Source organism: Botryllus schlosseri, chromosome 6 (assembly GCF_051294905.1).
Source record: "Botryllus schlosseri isolate E-star chromosome 6, Bs_hap1, whole genome shotgun sequence".
Lineage (NCBI taxonomy): Eukaryota > Metazoa > Chordata > Ascidiacea > Stolidobranchia > Styelidae > Botryllus > Botryllus schlosseri.
This window is the reverse complement of record NC_137241.1, coordinates 7746936-7767993: the sequence shown is the minus strand read 5'-3', so window position 1 is coordinate 7767993 and position 21058 is coordinate 7746936. Positions and strand designations below refer to the sequence as shown.

The 21058-nt window shown below is 40.3% G+C and overlaps 1 protein-coding gene across 1 annotated transcript in view; it reads right to left on the bottom strand.

Moving 5' to 3' along the window:
- Positions 1-20772, bottom strand: part of LOC145440776 (multidrug resistance-associated protein 1-like) — a 31024-nt gene extending 10252 nt beyond the window's left edge. The window contains exons 1-22 of the mRNA XM_080318522.1: positions 20539-20772; positions 18807-18980; positions 15741-15869; positions 15547-15684; positions 15377-15481; positions 14614-14678; positions 14421-14549; positions 14283-14358; positions 13089-13237; positions 12831-13008; positions 12574-12735; positions 12354-12512; positions 10310-10447; positions 8683-8829; positions 8495-8582; positions 8356-8428; positions 7715-7841; positions 7408-7653; positions 3029-3196; positions 1945-2131; positions 590-689; positions 425-527 (exon numbers count right to left, since the gene is read on the bottom strand). Coding sequence (XP_080174648.1) covers positions 425-527; positions 590-689; positions 1945-2131; positions 3029-3196; positions 7408-7653; positions 7715-7841; positions 8356-8428; positions 8495-8582; positions 8683-8829; positions 10310-10447; positions 12354-12512; positions 12574-12735; positions 12831-13008; positions 13089-13237; positions 14283-14358; positions 14421-14549; positions 14614-14678; positions 15377-15481; positions 15547-15684; positions 15741-15869; positions 18807-18980; positions 20539-20595 — 2898 coding nt within the window. The 5' untranslated portion in view covers positions 20596-20772. The remainder of the gene's footprint in view (positions 1-424; positions 528-589; positions 690-1944; positions 2132-3028; positions 3197-7407; positions 7654-7714; positions 7842-8355; positions 8429-8494; positions 8583-8682; positions 8830-10309; positions 10448-12353; positions 12513-12573; positions 12736-12830; positions 13009-13088; positions 13238-14282; positions 14359-14420; positions 14550-14613; positions 14679-15376; positions 15482-15546; positions 15685-15740; positions 15870-18806; positions 18981-20538) is intronic.
- Positions 20773-21058: the final 286 nt, after the last annotated feature.

The following is a 21058-nucleotide window of genomic DNA, read 5'->3' as shown; positions in this document are numbered from 1 at the left end:
ACCCTGGGAATGGCTATTTTTATCAAAGTGTCCCCAAAAATATATCGCTAGCGGTCGTGTCGAAGGCGAGGGGTTACGCGCTCACCCATAGGCCCACATTGTGAAATATAGCCTAATTACCACCGCTTCAACATACAAGTAAACAGGAATCGGAGCATAAAGGTCGGCCTATAGAAATATTTGCGCATGGGGAAGTAAAGTGCAATCGAACGAAAAACACAAGACATGAACTATGGTAATATTAAATCAAAATAAATTGTTTCCGTCACATTATGGGTCAGTGACGTTATTCAAAAGCCTTGGATTCTTTTGAATTAATAACAGGGGCGACGTATAGGCCTATACATGTACATTGCACTTATAGAAGCTGGCACAAGCGGACCGAACTAAAATTTAGAAGTTATTCTTCATTGTGTTTGCTTACGTTTCCCTCCTCAACAGATTCTTCAGCCGTCAGTTTCGATTTCTCGTCGTCCTTTTTAGCTGGCGCCTTCTTTTTCCTGGACGAACCGCGTTTCTTTGTGCTTCTGTACCGAAAACACAGTGTTTAACGCCGAAATTCAACCATACTTCGTCTGTCCGGACGCACTTGCGCTTGAAAGATTGCCGAAGTCCATTTTCAGCTTTGGAAGAATCGAGACGCACCCGTTTCTTGGATTGAACGTCTTCCGGTTCAGAGTCCTCTTCAACTGAGCAAGTTATTATTATTATATTCTTTATTCCCAGTAAAACTGGTAAATACACACATAGGCTAATCCTGGGAGCAACCTGCGCCCAAAAGAAAATGGCGAGATTGGAGTAAATTTTACAATATGAGTAATACAGTCAAATTGTTATTCCTACGCAATAGCTCTGGCACAGTGTCGAACAAAAATTATACCCTTTGCGGTCCATACATTATTAACACCTGAAGGGGTTAACATTTGTGTTACAGTAACATGCAAATGTGAGTCTGTAATGATGGTATTTACCACTATCCTCGGGCCTCGCGCTAATCGAACAGTTATTACGGAAAAATGACGATTGTTTTGCGAAAGGAAGCAGAAAGTCAATTTGACGTCATTTTTACAGCCTGTCGCAGGCTCAGACGGGCTGATATACTGTTGTAGACCTATGTCTGCCACTACACCAGCTTCCAAACCAGGCTTTATGTCACGTAACAATAATAGTGCAAAAATATTAATTCACTACGGCTAGTGAGAGCTACAATTAGTTGTGCGTCATAAGCTAAATAAGTTTTTATAATTGCGTCGCAACTACAAAAGTAACACTGCCGTTGAATTTCCTACTAGGTTTATTTGAATTATTCCACGTAAGAAAAATTAACAATTATTCACGATTTTCATTCGCACTCTATCCGGATTTTCATTCGCACCACGTTTGTCATTCGCACTGCAATTTTTTTCATTCGCACAAGCGCGAGCCGTCACACAGGTTGAAAAGCACTGCGGTAGATGAAGAATTGGCAAGGGTTGCAGAGCAGAGGTAGATTTGATTGAAAATGTAGAATCCAAATTACAGAAATTATGCTGTGATTCACGCGCATAGGTGAAATTTTAGTCCAGTGGTGCAGTCAAGGCCTTCCGAAGAATGTGCACAGTGCCCAATATCGTGATCTTTTGGATTACGTCCAATCAAACGTTTCCGGGATTTTATGGATATGTCTCATGAGGTTTTTGCTTACGACCACTATAGCGCCAATGACTATCGGTACAATGTTTAATATTATTATCATTACTATAGTGAGGTTGTAATGGCGTATGTCGTGTTTCCGGCCTTGTTGGCGACGGACAATATTATTTTGTATAATACTTGCTCCCTATGCTATAGGTTAGTGAAGATGAACAATTTCAAAACCTATATGCTTGTCACATGAAATTACAAATTCGGCGACGAGCAAGTGCGGCGATCCCAGCTGCGTGACTTCTCAGAATGCATACGAACCTTCGTCGGAATCGCTGTCTTCTTCGTCCACGGCGTTGGCGTACTCCTCCAGGAATTTGGCGAAGCGTTCTCCACCTTTCAAAAGTTCCTGATACGTTCCTCTTTCCGAGATCTTGCCCTCGTCTACGACAAATATCTCGTCTACTTCGGGGAGGTATTGTAATCCGTGCGTCACCAGGACTCTTGTCTGTGGTAAAGGAATCGTTGAAATGAATTAGCAGTCGTTATTTGCAGTTTCACTGGGTAGAATCGTGCTACAAAACCAACAATTTTACATCCACTTCAAAATTGTAAATAGGCATATGACAACATAGCGTCTGATCGCAGTCGTCTACGCTAGGGTATACTAGACTGTAATTAGGACTTGATTGGGTAACAGATAGAGGTAGGTTAGTGAATCCAGTCAGAGTAGATACCCAAGTAGAAGTAGCGATTTTAAAGTACGTATCTTAGGTACTCGTTACTGAACACCTCTAACACATTTAAGCGCTATATGGATGGAACGAATTTTCAGTCAGCATAGATTTCACAAATTCCATCACAGCATTAGAAAATTTTAAGTGGATGTATAAGCTCCTATGTTTTCTTTTTGTTATACGGAACACCGTCATTGGCGATGGTACGAACTCTGCGAGCTGCGAGTTTATTGTCAACTAAACAACAACAAACTTCTCTCCTGTCTCAATGGTGCGAATAAAAGAATGAATATTATTTGACCTATGGCCAAATTTTACTGTACTGTTGTATACCTCCAAGTACAGCCTATTTCTTAACAGGCGACCTCACATATTTCGAAGCAATTGATGAATGTAGCCTTTGTCGTGGCGAAATAAAACGATACTCATTTCATTTGCAAGCATATACATCGTCTCTGCAAAGTAAGCCGAATAACTTGTTGACACGAATCTTGACGACGTACATCACGATGCATTTCAAACCAAACTTCGCCACAAGATAAGATAGTACATAAGCATATATGTAGAGAATAGCGTAAGAAACGCTCAGAAAGATACACAAAGCATGTCATGCCAATACGGTAATTCTTGGAAGAATCACTGAGAATAAACCTTGACGAATGCGATACCTTGTTTTTCAACAGCCCGTTCTTGCTGATGACTTTGTCGAAGATGTGTTTTCCGATGTGACTGTCCACTGCTGACAAAGGATCGTCCAGCAAGTAAATGTCCGCATCGTCACACACAGCCCGTGCGAGCGATATGCGCTGCTTCTGCCCTCCACTCAGATTTATACCCTGCGTAGGAAGAGATAGGAGTTGAAGGTCACAATACCATAGACTAGATCAGGAGTGTCAAACATACGGCCCGCGAAGCAATTCTGGGTAGTTGGAAAAATGCGTGTATTATCCAGTAATCCAGCTCATTTCTAATAAATATTGATATATTTAGTAGGAAATACTCCCATTAATTAGTCCTTCAAGACAGCACATGTCGAGTATTTTTACAGGCCGACTGCGGTGTTGTGGTTTCTGGTCACCATTAGGAACAGGTCACCGACATTGACACCCAATTCTGAGAAGGCAAGAATGTGCGAATTCATTTCTTTGACCAAAAACTAGTTATTCACAGAAGCGAAAACGCCAATGCGAAACCCCTGTATGCAGGTCCCATGGAAAATATAATAGAGGTCTTGCTAGCTGTTTGGAATAGAAATTAAGTACCCATTTATTCCGAATCGAGTCGAATATAGAGTTGAATATACGGTACACCCAACAAGACGCTGTATCGCTCACGTATACATAGAATTGCTAAACTATGCAAGTAGCGGTATAGCCCCAGTCTGTAATTATCAGCCAAAAGACACCTCAGGAATTTGATACAATACACTACCCATCTACACATCTATGATATACAATTTCAGCCTGCTCCAGCTAGTCTAATATATAAGTATAAATGATATTCGTTCTATTCAACTTGAATCATACAAGAGGGCCGGTTATGAGCCGTTGATAGAAGAGAGACATATTGATATCATAGTATAATATAGTTTACTATGCTAGTTTACGACAACGTACACTGTAATCTCCGATCTCTGAGTTTGCGGTCCATTTATTTGTGATATAACAATCGAGGTTCGATAAAACGCACAATCATCGAGTGATCGGCTGCACTTACCGGTCACAATAATAACAATAACAATACGGACTTATGCGAGATACAGCGATTTAGTTGACGCTGATCACTTGATGACTTGAAATTTACTCGTAAAATTTGCTCCGAGTCACGAGTCAATCTGCATTTCTAAAACGTCGATTCAAGTCAAGTCATTTTTGCAAAGGGACTCGAGTCGAGTCAAGTCATACGAAAAAGTTGACTCGAGTCATTCCAACACTGGCTTGTATAACGTACCCAAGTGGCCATGTTTTTCGACTACTTCCATTCTATGCTGACCAGGTTTTGGGCAAAACTATACTTGCTTCTTACAGTTTGTATTTTATAAAGTAGACAGTAGTTTCGACGAAAGTTTGTAACGAAATTATCACCGTAACAACCGGGTGCAATATTGCCTGTATCCTGTATCACAGCGAACTAAATAGCATTTATAAATTCTATACAGTGGCGGCTCGTGGTAGTATCGGGTGGTGAGGCAAGGGGTGTACGCGATTTTAATTGTCTTGATGACGTCACAATAGTGTATTTCCGACGTGAAAATGTGACTGCGTGCTGGTCACACACAGTTTGTACGCGGTATAGACATTATAGGCATGGTAAACAAGACTTACGTATTTCAAATTATTCGAAAGAAAATATCTAGTGCAGTAGTTCATACCTGCATATTTTAACGTTTGTATCAGTAGGCCTATTGCGCACGGCGTGATTTCATGGTTGCAAAATGTTCAATGACGAGTTCATTGAAATCTGGAATACCCAGAATGAGAGCGTTGAGAATCGGGAGCACATCTAACGCATCGAGCCTAATTACTGCAGCAAAGTTGATGGAAAGCGATTTTTCAACTATAGCAATTTTAAAAGTTCACTAGTGGTTACTACTTCGGAAAAAGATGTATTGGAATATAAACAAGTCAACTCGAGCCGAGCAATGTCGACCATCGGGTAATATCGAGACATCGTTTGCAGTAGATCACATGCTTCAGATCACGAGCAGTGTAAAAGTATATAACAAGGCGTCCTCGCTTAACGTCAGCCTTTCATTTTTTATCGCTATACGTTGGGAAAAGGTAAGGGTGCGCAATGCGCATTTCTCCCGTGTACGATTAGATCAATGGACAATTTCCAGGCTGATAAGGGCCGAGTCTTGCCTAAAAACACTGAATTTTGCGTAAAATATATTGAGGAATAGGCTGATCAATTGATCAGCTGTTAGCCGTCATCGAAAACGAACTAGCTAACGCGCTTGACATGGGGTTGTCAGCAAATGGCCTGAAGGCCACAATTTCACGGTGAAATTGACATTGGAGAATATAAAATAAAGTAAATATTTGAATGTAAACCGAGAATCTTAGTAAACTGTTTCAAGAGATCATCATCTCATCATCTATCTCAATATGAAACACAGTTAAAATTAGCACAGACCAACACCGGCTTTTGCGTGAAATCCGCAATGCGGTAGTCAGCGTTAGGCCTACCATACTCGACCTCGATATTGAAATTACTGCCCTAATCATTGAGTGTCAACCTCGGGACTTGGCACAGCGTTCGATACTGAAATCAAGATATACCGTCCAAAAGCTCAAGACCGATATAGGTATGGAGCATCGTTAATATCGATAGAGACCAATACCGGTATTGCGTAAAATCTGTTAGTGATAAATGGCGAGTCAGCTCTCACTCGACTTAGGAAACGAAATTACCACCCACATAGTTCAGTGATAAAACTTGGTACGGCGATCGATACTAACACTAAGACTAACTATGCCAAATGGCATGACCGATCTCGGTATGGAACATCGTCAAAATCAAGGGAGACCAATACCCGCTTTTGAGTAAAATCTGTTTGGGATACATGACGGATCAGCACACAGTCAACTTTGGAAACGAAATTACTACCCTATACTTTAGTAGCAACTCTGAAACTTGGAGCAGTGTTAAATACGACCTTCACGACATAACATACCAAGTTTCGAGAATTATCATGGTGCGAAACATCGTCAAAATCGACCTATACCAGCAAAGGTCGACTAAACGCATATCACGGTAACCGAGTTCAGATATACATACGATTGTTATATCACACCTTAAGGGCAACCAGGCACGGTTGCCCCACTTGATCGGTAATTTTATGAATAGGAGAGAGTAAATCACCGTTTCTTTATTGTGCGCGGCTTTGAGAGAACAGACAGTGAAAGCTTGTTATGAGCGCTACCGGGGCAAGCCCCGCCTAGGCATTCACAAAGCGAAAACACAGAAGAGAATTCGATTTTCGCAGAGACTTCGCTAGGTATGGGCATTTACAAGCGAAAGCACAAGAATAATGCGGGTTTCGCTGTGATTTCGGTATATATATTGATTGTTGTGCTTCTATAAATGGTAAATAATTGTTATTGAACAGAATTTTAGGTGGGGAAATGCCCCAGTTGCCTTATAGGACGAGCCGCCACTGCATCTATATGTGGTGTCAACTATCATTTTGCTTTTGTCGCGAATACACTTCTTATTTTTTCTGGTATTCATGGTGTTTGTCGTCTACTATGGTCATTTACACCAGGCCAATTTTCTTCATTTTTATCCCGTATCTGCCGACTTATAGCACAGCCCACTGCTAGGTTTTTCATAAGACACCGCTTACGCGGATGAGGTGGCGAGGAGGAGCCTAGATAAACCTCCTACACTTGGGTATAGGAATTCTAAAGTCGACCTCGGTCGGACTCCAACCTGCAACCTATTGGTGTTGCAGCGAATATGCTTCTGGCAACTTCGAAAGTGACGGGCAGATTGAGTATGCAGCGACTGAACCAATTCTACATTTTAAAACAACTTGTGTAACTTTCGGGACTTTCATTTGCTACTTCCAATTGAATTAGTTTTGCCGTCGGAAAGAACATCTCCACAGTCTGGGAATATTTGATTAGTGTTGTGCTGCCAATCCGATATTTTAATAGTTGGATTTGTCTCTGTAATACTGTAATTGTGCGAGTCTGTATATACTTGTCATGATTATGTTACAACCACAAAACTATTTCTGTATTTTATATTTGGTTAATCGCATTTACTGACGTTGTCTCCTGATGAGAGTCGAAAAGCTGCGAGTGGAATAAAATTGGCAATATGAACATATTGTTTGTTGCGATATTGAAGTTTTGTACCTACAGATTAATATTTCAAATAGTTTCGACATGTCCCGTAAATGTCCACTTTTATTTATAATTCAGTAGAACTCCAACTTCGCGTGATTACTTCTACTTCAACTTGTGTAACAACGCTGACCACTTAGACTAAACCTCTGCAAGATAAACATAATGTTTCCATGAAAATTAACCGTACAGACCTTCTCGCCGATTTCAGTTTGGTCTCCGCCTGGTAACACTTTCAGATCTGGTCCGAGGGCAGTCGCTTCTATAATTGCGTTGTATCGCCGTTCGTCGATAACCCTGATCTTCTCATCCACCGGAGAGAATTTGCTTGCCTTCGATTCCTTATCTTTACCGCCGGCGTATTCTTTGCCAAAAAGAATGTTGTCTTGCAGGGTACAGTTCTGAATCCACGCCGTTTGAGGTACGTACGCCACAGATCCCTTTAAATACAACAACATATGATGATTTCTATCACACTCCATGTAACCAAATATTACGTACCGACAACCTGACGTAGCCTTCTTTCTTTTCCATTTCCCCTAGTAAGGAAGATACCAGCGACGATTTCCCGCAGCCGACATGCCCCACGATAGCCACCAAAGAGCCCCGCTTCACAGTCATATTTATACTGAAAATCGTACATTCTAATATTAAAAGTACGCGCCCGCTAGCCAACACAATTTTTTTTATTCGGGTCATTAGGTGATCGACTTCATCGAGTAACAACCGGTTGTTAGAATTTTGATGTGTTGTCAATCAAATTAAAGCATACGATGAGACGTAACATTTATATCATGATAATGCAATACATCAATTCTAATACATACTTATTTAAATAAAAGTAGCGTTGCATTGGCAAAGAATGGCCCATTTACCTCAAGTTCAAGAATACGATTGTATCAATTTGCAGAGACCAGCGCGTTGATTATGATGCTACCATTGCACTGGCCTTGCAAGTGGAAAGATCCAATCTTTCATAATAGGGTCTAGTGTTGTAGGTACCAAACTGCTGAAAATGAGATACATTCCACAAATGGTCATTCCTTGAGATAAAGTACAAATTGCTGGGGAGGAGTAACTGCTAATTCTTCCAAATACCGTCTAGGAGACTATAATATATGTATATATATCCTATGTCTCACTCTTTCAAGCAGTTTTCCGATTGTAAATCCCACGCGAAAGTTCCATCGCTGACGTTAATAGCAACTTCCGAATCTGAAACGAGTTGAATGCCCCATATTCTACATTTTATATGCGGGCGGTTCATTTTCCAGCATTTACCTTTCTCGTTTACGGAGCGGTCCACCGCGGATTCATCGAGCTCCCTGCTTGTCAGAAACTTCGTTATCCTCTTCACAGATACTTGCACCTGGTGATTAAGTTCAGGGTGAACAAATTAGGAACATCTAACTCTGTTTTGGTTTTTAATACTGAGAATTACAGGCCTGCGATGTGCGATGGCCACTCACCTGTACGATTCCCGAAATCATAGCCGGCAACATGATGAGAGGGAATCTCAAAATGTTAAACAAAGATATAGAAACGAACGCCTTGTCGGATGTCAGCACATTGGTGGGACTACTGAGCACGTAAACACAGAACGAGATGAATGCGACCTGAAATGCGAAGGGATTGCAATAATGAGGGAATTCCGAACTTGAGTAGCTTCTGTGGGTAACTTCATATTTGACAAGTACCAGCATGATGTAGGTCTATAGTAACATGGTCTATTGACGGAAGTGGTCAAAATCGGCAGCATTGCTACTCAAGTACAGATTGAAGTAATTCCGTATATCCCCACTTAATTTCAATTAGAAGAATGTACATCTAAGATACACCAAAACTACATCAAGTAAAAGTAGATAATTAAAGTTCTTAAAGTATTTTAATATGTAGTCGAGGTGTCGTATACATATAGTAATCAACCCGAGGTTGGTTACTTCTGGAATTAAAGGATGCATCTTCGGGTCTAACACAGAAACACGACGACACTACACAACGAATGTGTGCACGTCTCGAAAATATATTTTGTTACATTGATAGAATAGAGCAGTGGTTCTCAAACTTTTTGTCTTCGCGGACCCCCTTTGGACCGTCACGGACCCCCAAGTTTTAGTTCAATAGCTCTATTATCGTGCTACGTCATCATCTGTCTTGTGCAAATATTAACTGTAGGCAACAAAATGACCTCTCCTGACAACAACATTTTACTATTTATGTAGAATTTAAGAAGACTTTTACTATTTCAAAGGGAAATCTTTAGCTGCATCTCTTGAAATACACGGATGTGTGCTGAAAATCGAAGCCGTCGATTTGACGTAAACAAGTGCCAAAATCGAATAATTTTCACAAGATAGGTGGTGTCGAAAGTAATAACGCGTAACGCTTCAGACGACAACGTTGGGTGTCGCAACATATATGGCACCAATATATCACCCAGCCTAGTAATTTCTATCCAGCAGCTCAACTTGAAGTTATTCGGAAATATATCGATTATGTATATCACAAGAGAAGATGGATTTTTGCAAAAAAAAATTATTCCAAAACCCCAACAAAATAGCTCTAAACAGCAATATGTTCGTATCGTAGACTAAATTGACAATTTGGTGATTAAAATGAGTTTTCATAGTAGAATATTTCATCTCAGACGGCCATTTCGTTTATATGAGTCCTGAAGTTTTAGCAATGATGAAGCGAAACTGCTTCGTGATTTATCTAATTAAAAAATCCATATTAGATTATCGACCATTTTGCAAATTTAGAGGTTTCGTGGACCGCCTGAAAATGCTTCGCGGCACCGGGTGGAGAACCACTGCAATAGATGTTTCTTGTCGCGACAATTTCACGCGAAAAGGTGACGCAAGACCTATCCAGAAACTTTAATTTCTACTTTCATAAACTTGGACTCCCAACTTGACTTTGACTATTGTGACGTCATTCGTATTTTAACTCCACAACATGAAAATGGGGCGAATTCAGCGGTGAAGGTTATTGTCTTCTTCCAGTGACTTTTGTCCACCCAAGCCGTTTTTATTGGCTTTTACTGTACCGTACATTATAAAAATCTTGGTGCATTGAAACAAACTTTTTTCTAACCATGAAAGGCGCTACTGTCCACAGGAACATCATGAGCGCGCGAATGTAAGCGGTTTTTCTCGACAGCTTTATTTCTTCATTTCTGATTTCTGTTATTTGCTGTTCAGAAGATTCTTCCCATGCGTATAACTTCAACACCTGACAGAAAAAAAAACAAGTGTTAAAATTACGGTACTCTCGGTTACCGATAGTCGTGATTATAATTCATAATACTTATCTCATCAAAATAAATCATCTAACTAAATTTATTATAGTTGCAAAACACATTTCCTCTAGCTGAGGCTTTATATTATTGATTAACTCTTAACAGACAAGGATCGTGTCATTTCAATACTCGAGAATCACTGAGCTTTAGTCCCTCTACATCAGGGGTCACCAACACGCGGCCCTCGAGGTCATATTCTGCGGCCCGCGACTTCATTTGAGATTTCGAAGAATGCTAAGAGTAGCATTTTGCAATGCATAAATTAATTATAATTTGAACATTTTTTTAAAAAAAAGTAAGCTATTCTCCTGTGCCCAACATCCCTACTCATCTCTAACTAAAACGCCTTGGCGATTGCAACAGCATTCCATCGAGGGAGAATCAGCTGATATGAATGGGCATGGGCAATGGGCAATGGGCATATTGCTTTAACGTGCAATGGCCCAAACACTGGCGTACTGTACCGAGACGCTTCGATAACAGCTTAGAGCTTCCCCACAAAATCAAGCTTTACGTGGAGATGGTCTTTCAGTTAGTAACGTCTCTCGCTAGCCCCAATATCGATTCCTTGGCCGCTGAAAAGCGTTGCCAGGTATCGTGAACAACACGGAGTTCAGAATAAAATCAAATTGATGATCATGATTTTTTGTTGCATTTGTATTCCTTTGAGAAAATATTACTTCTTTTGTGGTAACTATGCCCATCGCCCATGTTAGGTAGCACAGCGTTGTACTGACGTGACGTTTTTAAACGTGGTTGTTAATAAGCTGTGTGGCCTATTTTACATCGGCGTTGAATTCATGCGGCCGTCGGCCGCTACGAAAATTGAAAAGTGACCCGTGACTAGGGATGGTGTGAACGTGAGGTTCACGTTCGCGTTCTGTGTGTGAACCTCGGAAAATTTCAGGTTCGCGTTCACAACAGAACCTTGGTAGGTTCTGCACTGTGAACCTTTTTCATATATTGCAATTTTCACTTCATTATAACATCTTTGGTTCAAATTTATTGACTTTCAACTGCGGGCCACTCTATGCATGGAGCTGGTAGCATAAACATTCAACACTAAACGAGCATGCCCCTGACAATCTCAAAAATTTACTTGTATTGTTACAAAAGTTTGCTCGAAATATCCAGCATTCCGTTTGTGCATATTTAGTGTCTCTGTGCTGTGAGCTTGACCCGCAATCACATGACATCAAGAGCGAAATACACTGTATTTTGTCAGCAAATGATCCTTATTCAACCAATCAATGAGATTGATATCGTCTTCTGATGTAAAAATCTAGCAGGCGTACGGGGTCAATCTTGACTACATATGTATACTGTATCATAAAAACCAAATCCGTGCGACTGGGGTGTTGGCTATACTGCTGTATAACTTGTTAATCGGTAGCAAGTATAAAAACCCATTTTACACTCTGCTCAATATCCATGTGGCAATACTCAGACGCCGAACACATTGTCCGAACACATTTAGCGACGTTTCAAACGTCAATATGTACTCAAGTACTGAGCTATTATGTGGCCCCGAGTCGTCGCTCGGTATCGTGTATAGTAGATTAATATACGCAATCACCTAATTGAAATATGGGGTTGAAATTACCAATATGACGTCACGTGACGTCATGAGGTTCACGTTCGTGTTCACACAGAACCTTTCAAAAAGGTTCACGTTCACACGAACCTGAACCTTTCAGAGGTTCACACCATCCCTACCCGTGACCCGTTTCGAGTTGGCGACCCCTGCTCCACATTATAAAGCCTCGGTTAAAGGAAATGTGTTTTGGAATTCTAATGAATTTATTGTTTCTGTATTATATAATCAATAGTCTCTAATACCTTGATTCCGTTTAATATCTCATTCATTGACTTGATTCGTCGATCCTTCAACTTCATGTTTTTGACGGACAGCGTTCTTAGCCTTGCGGTGATGAATCCATTGATGGGAATTAGCAAAAGCATGAAAGCAAAGCCTGCCATTACTGACGGTCCCAGTTCCTTGAAAACAGTGGGCAAGGTCTTAAAACTGAGGTTTTCACCGATATATGGTATTGCATACCCTCCAAAGAAGCCATAAGGCCACAGCCATTGTGTAAGGTCCCGACCATAATATTTGAATGTAGGACATCAAATCCATGAAGCGCTGTGCATCTGTGGACATTAAATTTACTATCTCGCCGACAGTGGATTCCTTGCGTGCTTCATTGGAAATTCGCAACGCCTATAAAATATCACAGATCAGTTTATTAAGTGTATCGACAAAATCTATATTGCAACCAAAAATGTAAATATACGTGGTTTATAATAGGTATATACCTTGTTGTACACCAATGAAATAATTCCAGTCCTCATATTCATTCCAACTAACATGCACCTATGGAAGTACTGATTGAGAAAAATCGCTTGGATGACCGCCACCAGGTACATGGATATCGCGTACACGTAACCGACCCATTCCGAGATACTTAGATCTTCAGTGTACGTAATCATGGCCCTTGAATAAAGGGAATGTTTGCGTTAAAGATGGACTACAGGTGAGCTATAGGTAGACTATAGATTAGAGTAGATCCTTACGACAGCAATATTGGCGAAATAAACTGGATTGTGTCTTGTCCAAGCTTGTAGAAAGCAGCGGCTAACATTGTGAATCCGTATGTTTTCACCATTGCCAATACCAAGGAGGGGGTCTTCTTTTTATCGAGGGAGTAGCTGCTCTTTTTCGACTGTAAGAGATCATGTAGACATGTGAACAGACTGAATCGTGAAACAATTCGGAAGTACAGTCTTCAATGTGTAGCCTCATGGTCAAATATCAGCTAATGGCGACTCACGCCACTTCGGGCCTTCACGGTATATATTTACTTTATATGGAAGGCACAAAATAACAGGTTTTTACTTTCTGCGTTTGGCACTAGAATATATTACGTAAAGCGTAATCGTTTCGTCGTGGGAACGTCACCTTTTGATGTATGTTATAATTGTATCGTTGCGAACTGCGAAGGTTCGCTAAATGAACGCTAACGTCAAGCAGTCGTGGTTCGGATGCAAAAGTGAATAGTGAACAGCATTCTCGCAAATCATCGATCTACAATCTACATTGTACGTACATATTCGGTTTGCGATGTCGCGGTGCATTGATATTGTTTCAATATTGACCGGTTCAACAAGACATACTGCGTTTATTACTGGGCTTACTTAGATGGTATTATACGCATTACAGTTGTAAAGATCGAGTGGAAATAGCATTGAAATCTTATGACTGCGCAAGTGCGCATTGAATGAGAGTTTATATTATGGCTATGCACTGCGTCAGTTTTACGGCACCATCGAAATCGAGTTAGTTATCATTCTTAAAAGTACAACTCAAAAGTACCGGCGTAATTTAGCTGCCGAGGAAGTAATACCCATCGTTCAAATCGATATTTCACGTCAATTCTCTCGTGATGGACTAGCATATGTACGCCACAGAGTGTATTCCTTTCTATAGTGGCTACTGCAGTAACGGGTGTTTTTCATTTGCCATCCTCTCGTAGATGCATGATTTCAGAAACGCCTCTGTATCCAAGCTCATGGACGTTACAAATCGAATGACGGAGTAGAGGGGATTATTAATTCAGTCCATTCATGTTAAAATGGAAAATGACTCGAGTCAAAACTATAAAAGACAAATTGACTTGTGACGCGGAAACTTGTCACTTATTGATTACATCAGTGCTACTGTATTCGACTAAAATTCCAATCGCTAAGGGCCCAGTTGATTCAACTCACTTCAATGATGACATCATCGACACCAACGTTCGCAAAAACGACAGCATCATGAGCATTCGAAGATTGCGATGACATCCTAGAAAAGAGAAATGACGTTGTAACGATTGCAACGCGGTTCATCGCACGGTCAGTGATTACTCGGCCTTTTGCAGTTCGATCTCCCAGTTGCGAGTGAGCAAGGGTGCTGCGACGCAGGTCTCGTCTCGTTTATTCAATTTCCAAAGGTCTTCGCGTACGAGAGGTTTTCTGTAACCGCTCCATACAATACTGTAAATACGCGATGTCTAGTCATCAGGAATTGTACATCCGTAGGCATACATCATGTACTCACGGGTTAAACCACCAAAATAATATTCTGTTCAAAAATGACGTGTAAAATTCCGGACAGTCGTTTTCCTGTACATAGGCAAGGGCATCGATATGTAAAAGACGTAATGACCTCTTGAGGGATGCGAAATGTGAGGTTTACTGAAACATTAGTACCCGCGGGTCTTGGAGAGACTGCAGTGGAAATTTGTCAACACACTCAAACTAACAAAGGCGCGCAATATCACGCTAATGGGTCATCGATTGCACATATATATGTATACTAAATACTCCGTGCAGTAGGGTTGTTCAAAAATAACTTTTTTTCTGGATTCCAGCCGTTCACTGATTAAGTTGTCAGGTTACCCTAGAAAAACGCTGCACATCAAATTTGGTTCAATTCTAACAAATATAAGCTGCCGCAGAGCCAATTTTAAATTTTAAATTATTTGAAAAAAATTGAAAAAAATTCAAATTTTTCTATCTACCCCATGAATTTTTTTGAATTGACTTCAAAAACGATACAAAACAAATTTGACTCAATTCCAACTAGTAGAAGCGGAGTTATTTTAGTTTTTCGTTGGTAATTCTCGGAATATTATCCACCAATCCGAAATTTGTTGTAACGAGCATCGCCTGTCAAGATTTTACTCCAGGGATTTGGGTTGATTTGAGACTTTGCATGGATTCATTTGCGATCAGAACCGCACAAAGCGCGAAGATAAATTGATAGATATTTTACTCTGACAATGTACCCAGCTACTTTTTGCCAATATTCTTATACTCACATGAGCTTTCTTCTTGGGCTCGCCGAAGCAAGACAATAAGAAAGACAAAACGACGAAGAAGTAAAATACGTGGAATGTCACAAAATTGAGAAGATCACCGGTTCCCTGAGGAAAAGTTGCAATAGGAATGAATGTAACCACTATCATACTGCGAACGGTAGTCAGGTTACCTCGTCGGCTACTTTTGAATCGATAGAGATCAGCGTGAGACATTGACAGACCATCAAGGTAAACCAGAATAAGAACAGTAAGCCGGATGTCACGCGCCCCGTGACGCGGTACGTGTGTTGCAGTATCACTACCAGTACCTAACGATAACGAAGGATGCCCCACACGATAAGTACCTATATTTCAACCACCTTACCATGGTAGTCGCGAAAATTGCTGGGGTTGCGACCTCCGCTTGCAAAAACTGATCACCCAACTCTGAGCGTCTTGATAAGTTGTAGCTCATCTGCACTATCATCGTCACGAATATCGAAATAGTAGAAATCTGAATTCGACGGAAATTGATATTACAGGTGCTTTGCAAGCCACTCATTCATAAAAAAGTAACCATGATAGAACTTTGGTTGAGATGGTGTAATATATCGTCGAAACTATTTTCGAAAATTATATCGCAATCCTGTGGTTTATTGAATTGGTAGAAATTTTATTAAAATGATGATGATGACGATGATGAAGAAGAAATATTGATATTTGTTATTTCAAATGTTGTATAGGAGCAAGATTGCCCGTTATACCGTTGTGACGACGCCGGGCGATTTCATGCGGCCCGCGACGTAGTTCTGAATATATTAAAAATTGCTTGTTGTTGTTGTTGCTGTTGTTGTTGTTGAGTATGATTTGATTGGCGATTTTAACTGAATGGTTTTGTTCGCCATTGTCGCGATAACTGTTCATGCATTATATGACTGCATTCGATGATAGAGTGAAATCTATGACATAAAATGCTTGTATTATGAAGCATCTTTCTAAAAAAAAATACTTTCATTTAATAATAATCCATCAAATAGCAAACGCCGAGCATGTTCAAATTGTTCATAGGCCACCTTATAACCAACCGACAGCGGTGTTGTGGTTTCACTCTGGTCATCATTACGAACAACTCGCTGACATTGACACCCATAATTACGTTAAGGAAAAAAGTGCACACCGTATCCCGAATACGATGAAAAAATTGAGCACGAAATAGCTGTTCACAAAAGGGATAACGCCAATATGAAACCGTTATATAAAGGTTGCATCGAAAATGTAATAGTTTAAAATATATATATATATAAGTCAGATGTCTGTGGTTGCACTGCTTTATCAGGTCATGTCTCCAGGGCTCCAGAGAAACCCGAATCGCAATTCAATAATAATATGAACCAAATTCCAACGTACTCGTTGACAGTTTAATCTTGTATTTCTGTATACGCAGGGCTAACGGCAGTTAACGATTAAAAAGTGAGCATATGAACGATGAACATGCCAACTTTTATTTATTAGAGTCACTTTTTTAGTGGTTTATAACTGTATTCAACCTACCAACCACCTTATTTTTGCCACTTCCGTTGTTTGCGAATAAGCTAGGTAAACGATTTAGATCGGTGATGTAATAATGTACGTAATATACTATTATCTATAATGTATATAGTCTTAAAAATAAAGTACTCATGAGAAAAACAGAGACATGGATTTAGTGGTAACAATTTGGAATCATATGACTGGTCTGGCCCGCGAGCGATCTGAAGGTTTGAATCCGGCCCGCAACGCAAGTTGAGTTTGACATCCCTGCCACAAGGAGTAGGCTACCAATTCAGTACAATAAATTGACCAATGAAACGATGAATTAAAACGCGTTTATAGTATACAGGGACATCTAGAAGTTCTAGATATCCCTGATAGTATACCAATCGTATTCACAATGACGTAACAATCGGGATTACTTAGCGACACCGAGCAGGCTCATGAGTTATGACCGCTATAGCAGTCTACATTCTACAATACATACGTAATTATGTATGTATTGTATATGGTACATATTTATTTTGTGACACCCCAGCGATTGCACATCTACGAATTGCTGCATTTGCATTTTAAGCGAGGAAGAAAATTTGAAAATGACAATTGTGGGCATATTTGCCATTTACGTAAACATCATTTATGATTGTTCGGCAATCAATACCTTGCAAAATAGGGAATGCCAGTCAGAGTACATGGATGAATTTGGCAAAATATGTTAAATGATCGCAGCAGTTCAATCGACATACGTAATGGCATCGCACAAATTCCTCTCGTGCTTCCGATGGCGTTACTCAATGGACATTATATTATGACCTGACACTGAAGCATACCAACGGTTACATTGACTCAGGCCAAATGGCGAAATTATCCAACAGCCAGACGTATACAGAACCACGCAGCATGATTTCGGGTTATCATTGTACCGGTAGCTATTTTCCGGGTGCCATATCCAATATCTTTGAAACAGGAGTCGTGTACTACCCAACACTACCTTTGCGCATTGCGCATCATGCACAGTAGTTTGAAACTCGAACTGTCAACAGTGTAATAGAATCAAGGACATGACGATACCAATATGTAACGAAGAATTCGAAAACAGCATGCTTATACGTTACACCTGATTCTATATCAACAAATCTCGTCCTATTATAATTTTTGCTTGCTTGATAGTTGCACTTAACCAGGGTTCCAGCCAGTAAAGATATATGCAGTGCACCCATACTAAGCAGATCACACGTGCACTTCATATTATCCGCTTGAAATACCGCACTCATAGAGAGCCCCGCTGTCTTTATAGCCAATGGCAGAACAGAGGAGAGACTGTTGGTTTCTTATAAGAGATCCTCCTATCTAAATCATGGACTACAATCTTGAATTTGGGTAATGGATGCGTTGACGACTACCATATCAAACGTAGTCCTCGTGTGCTTTCACCATGGGATTCCATTGCCAATGAATTTATACATTCTCCGCTATGGCCGAAACGATGCATGAAGTACAAGACGTCACATTAGGTTAGACTCGATAGAGAGCAATGCTTCACAGGGTGGGGGATTTTGAGACAGACGTGAGCGTTAACACTGTTGAAGTAGAAGTAGTAGCCTATTCATGCGAAACTGCTTGAATAACTGGATACAATCTTCACTAGGCCTACTATATGAAAAAGTGTAAGGATGAGGTTACGGATTATATCTAATGTTACGGTGGCGATAAATATATGTTGAGCTTGATAAGAGGACGATGAATCGAAAAGGTTTGAGAACCCCTCGATTAGAATTTGCTGAGTACTGCCACCATATATGCTGCATTGTTATACAATATGTACAATGTCACCCGGTACTTGAATACTGCAAGTTAGTCGTATGAATTACTTTCTGAATATCTTGACTTAAAATAAGAGACGAATCAAAATGTCGCTTACTAATTTAAGGACATGAAGAGTTGACATCTCCAGTGATGGTTTCTTGTTCTTGATCAAGAAAAAAAGCTGAAGTAGACCGAAAATCCACACGAGGAAGCATGGTCCCCAAACAAGAGTGGTCTCGCGAAAGCAGCTAGTAAACTCCGGTCTTGGACTGTAAATCAGTTGATCGTCCTGGAATGCGCATTATAAACATTAAAAGTTATTAGGTTATAGTATTTTTTCCCGCATGTTATGAAAATTGACATCGAACTATTTACTGTGTGGCGATAAGAAGCGATCAGGACAGTTTGAGATTGAAATGTACTGCGATATTGAGAATAGAATTCAGAATGGGAAACTCCATCAACCGTGATATATTAGTCTGCTTACTATGCATGCTGATACTATTTGGCTTCAGCATGTAAATAAACGTAGATCAACAGACCGCATCATGCGCAAGATTCAGGCACTTAGTTACGATATTTGCGAAGAACAAATATCCCGATACCATATGATTATTATCATCACATGGTGTCAGTCTCTAGTTTTTCTCATTATCGTCAGCGCAACGATATATTTTGTCGAAGATTTGAAAAAAAATACAGGTGAGGATGCATAATATATTTGACTTAATAATCCTAAACGATGGACAAGAACCAAGGTATCGCTTCTTTTGGATCATTTGGTCAAAGACGGGGAAGCGAGTGGCGCAGTTGGTTAAGCGCCAGCGTCACGTCACCAATGGTAGTGGTTCGAATCCCGGTTCGGACTAATTACTATGTGTCGGAGGTTCTATGGGCTCCTCATCGCCGACCTCACTGCCGTCGCAGTGCCTTGAAAAGCCCAGTCCGAGTGGGCCGAGCTATAAGTCGGCAGCAAAAACGAGACGATGATAAAGCGCGCGTAACAGAGACTGACTGAAGAGAGTGCCTGAGAGAGTGCAAGGACAAACATTCAAGAGACGAAGAAATGCATATTCATTGTACTGTATATAACTTGTAATGCCGTGGAGCACAAATCCTTGAAAAACAGGCTATAAGCACCACTGATGTGAATGATAATAATAATAATAATTTGGTCAAAGACTATCTATGATATAGTGAATTCAAAAACTCGTCAGCAAGACCTGAACGGTCATTTTCCGGCATTATGTAATATATCACGGGACATGGTCACAGTTCAGATGCGCATAGCATCAGTGACGTTACGTTTTGTCCGGGTTGGCTCCTTTACTAAAAAGTGAGGCAGCATTTACGGTTACTATGTTCGGGAGTATGAATCATCTGTTATGTGTTTTGTGTCCAAATGTGTTTAACTTGGTTGTCAGATACTTAATTCTAAGTTAAAGATCAACATATGACTGTCACTTCGGGTACAGGTATGTGTTAGGGATAATCGCACCCTATAACATGACTCTTGACGATCGAAGCATTTACGAACATAATTCTGAATGCACCTCGGGTGAACTTGTAATCAATAGGCATAACCCAGTGTGATTACGTTGTAAACAATTTGATATCCCATTTGTATCATTATTTATACCACTCCTCGACCAATTTAGGTATCGGACCTAGGGGACTCAACACCAGATGCTTATTTCACACGGGGGTTTTATCGAGGACTTACCTATTAAAAATAACCTCGTTTTGATGAGTAAGTTTCAAATTGCTATGAGTATGAGTGAAAACCATGATTTTACCTTGGTCAATAAATATTGCTTGTATCATAAATTCATAAAAATTCGATTTACCCAAAAGCTTGAATTGCAGTAACTTATCAGCCATCCCGGTACATCTTCAGTAGCCATTCCGTGGCTCTAGAAAGCGAAATTGCTTCCGAAATATTTAATCCCGTGATCTTCTACCCCAACCTTTGACTGCAACTGCTACTGATCACTTCATGAATGTGAAAAGCATGACTTGTCATAGAATCCGCAACGTAACATACTCCAAAACTTGCTTTGTCATCACCTAATCGCATTGTAGTGCGTTATGTCATAGTTAATATATTACGCAAAACAAACATTGACGAGGCCGTGTTTGCTGTGTATTTAGAACTTGGCAGAACGATGACCTCGTTGGAAGTAATGTTAAATTAGGATGGCGCAATTACGACGGCAACATGCGCCTCTGACGCTAGGCAGTGGTTCACCATTCAGAGGTTCCGCGTATAGGCCCTGTTCCGCTTCGAAGGGTTTCATATGGTGTAGTACGGAGCAGCACGAAGAATTTTTGACGCCGGATAAACTATGACTTTTCCGAAATGGAGTG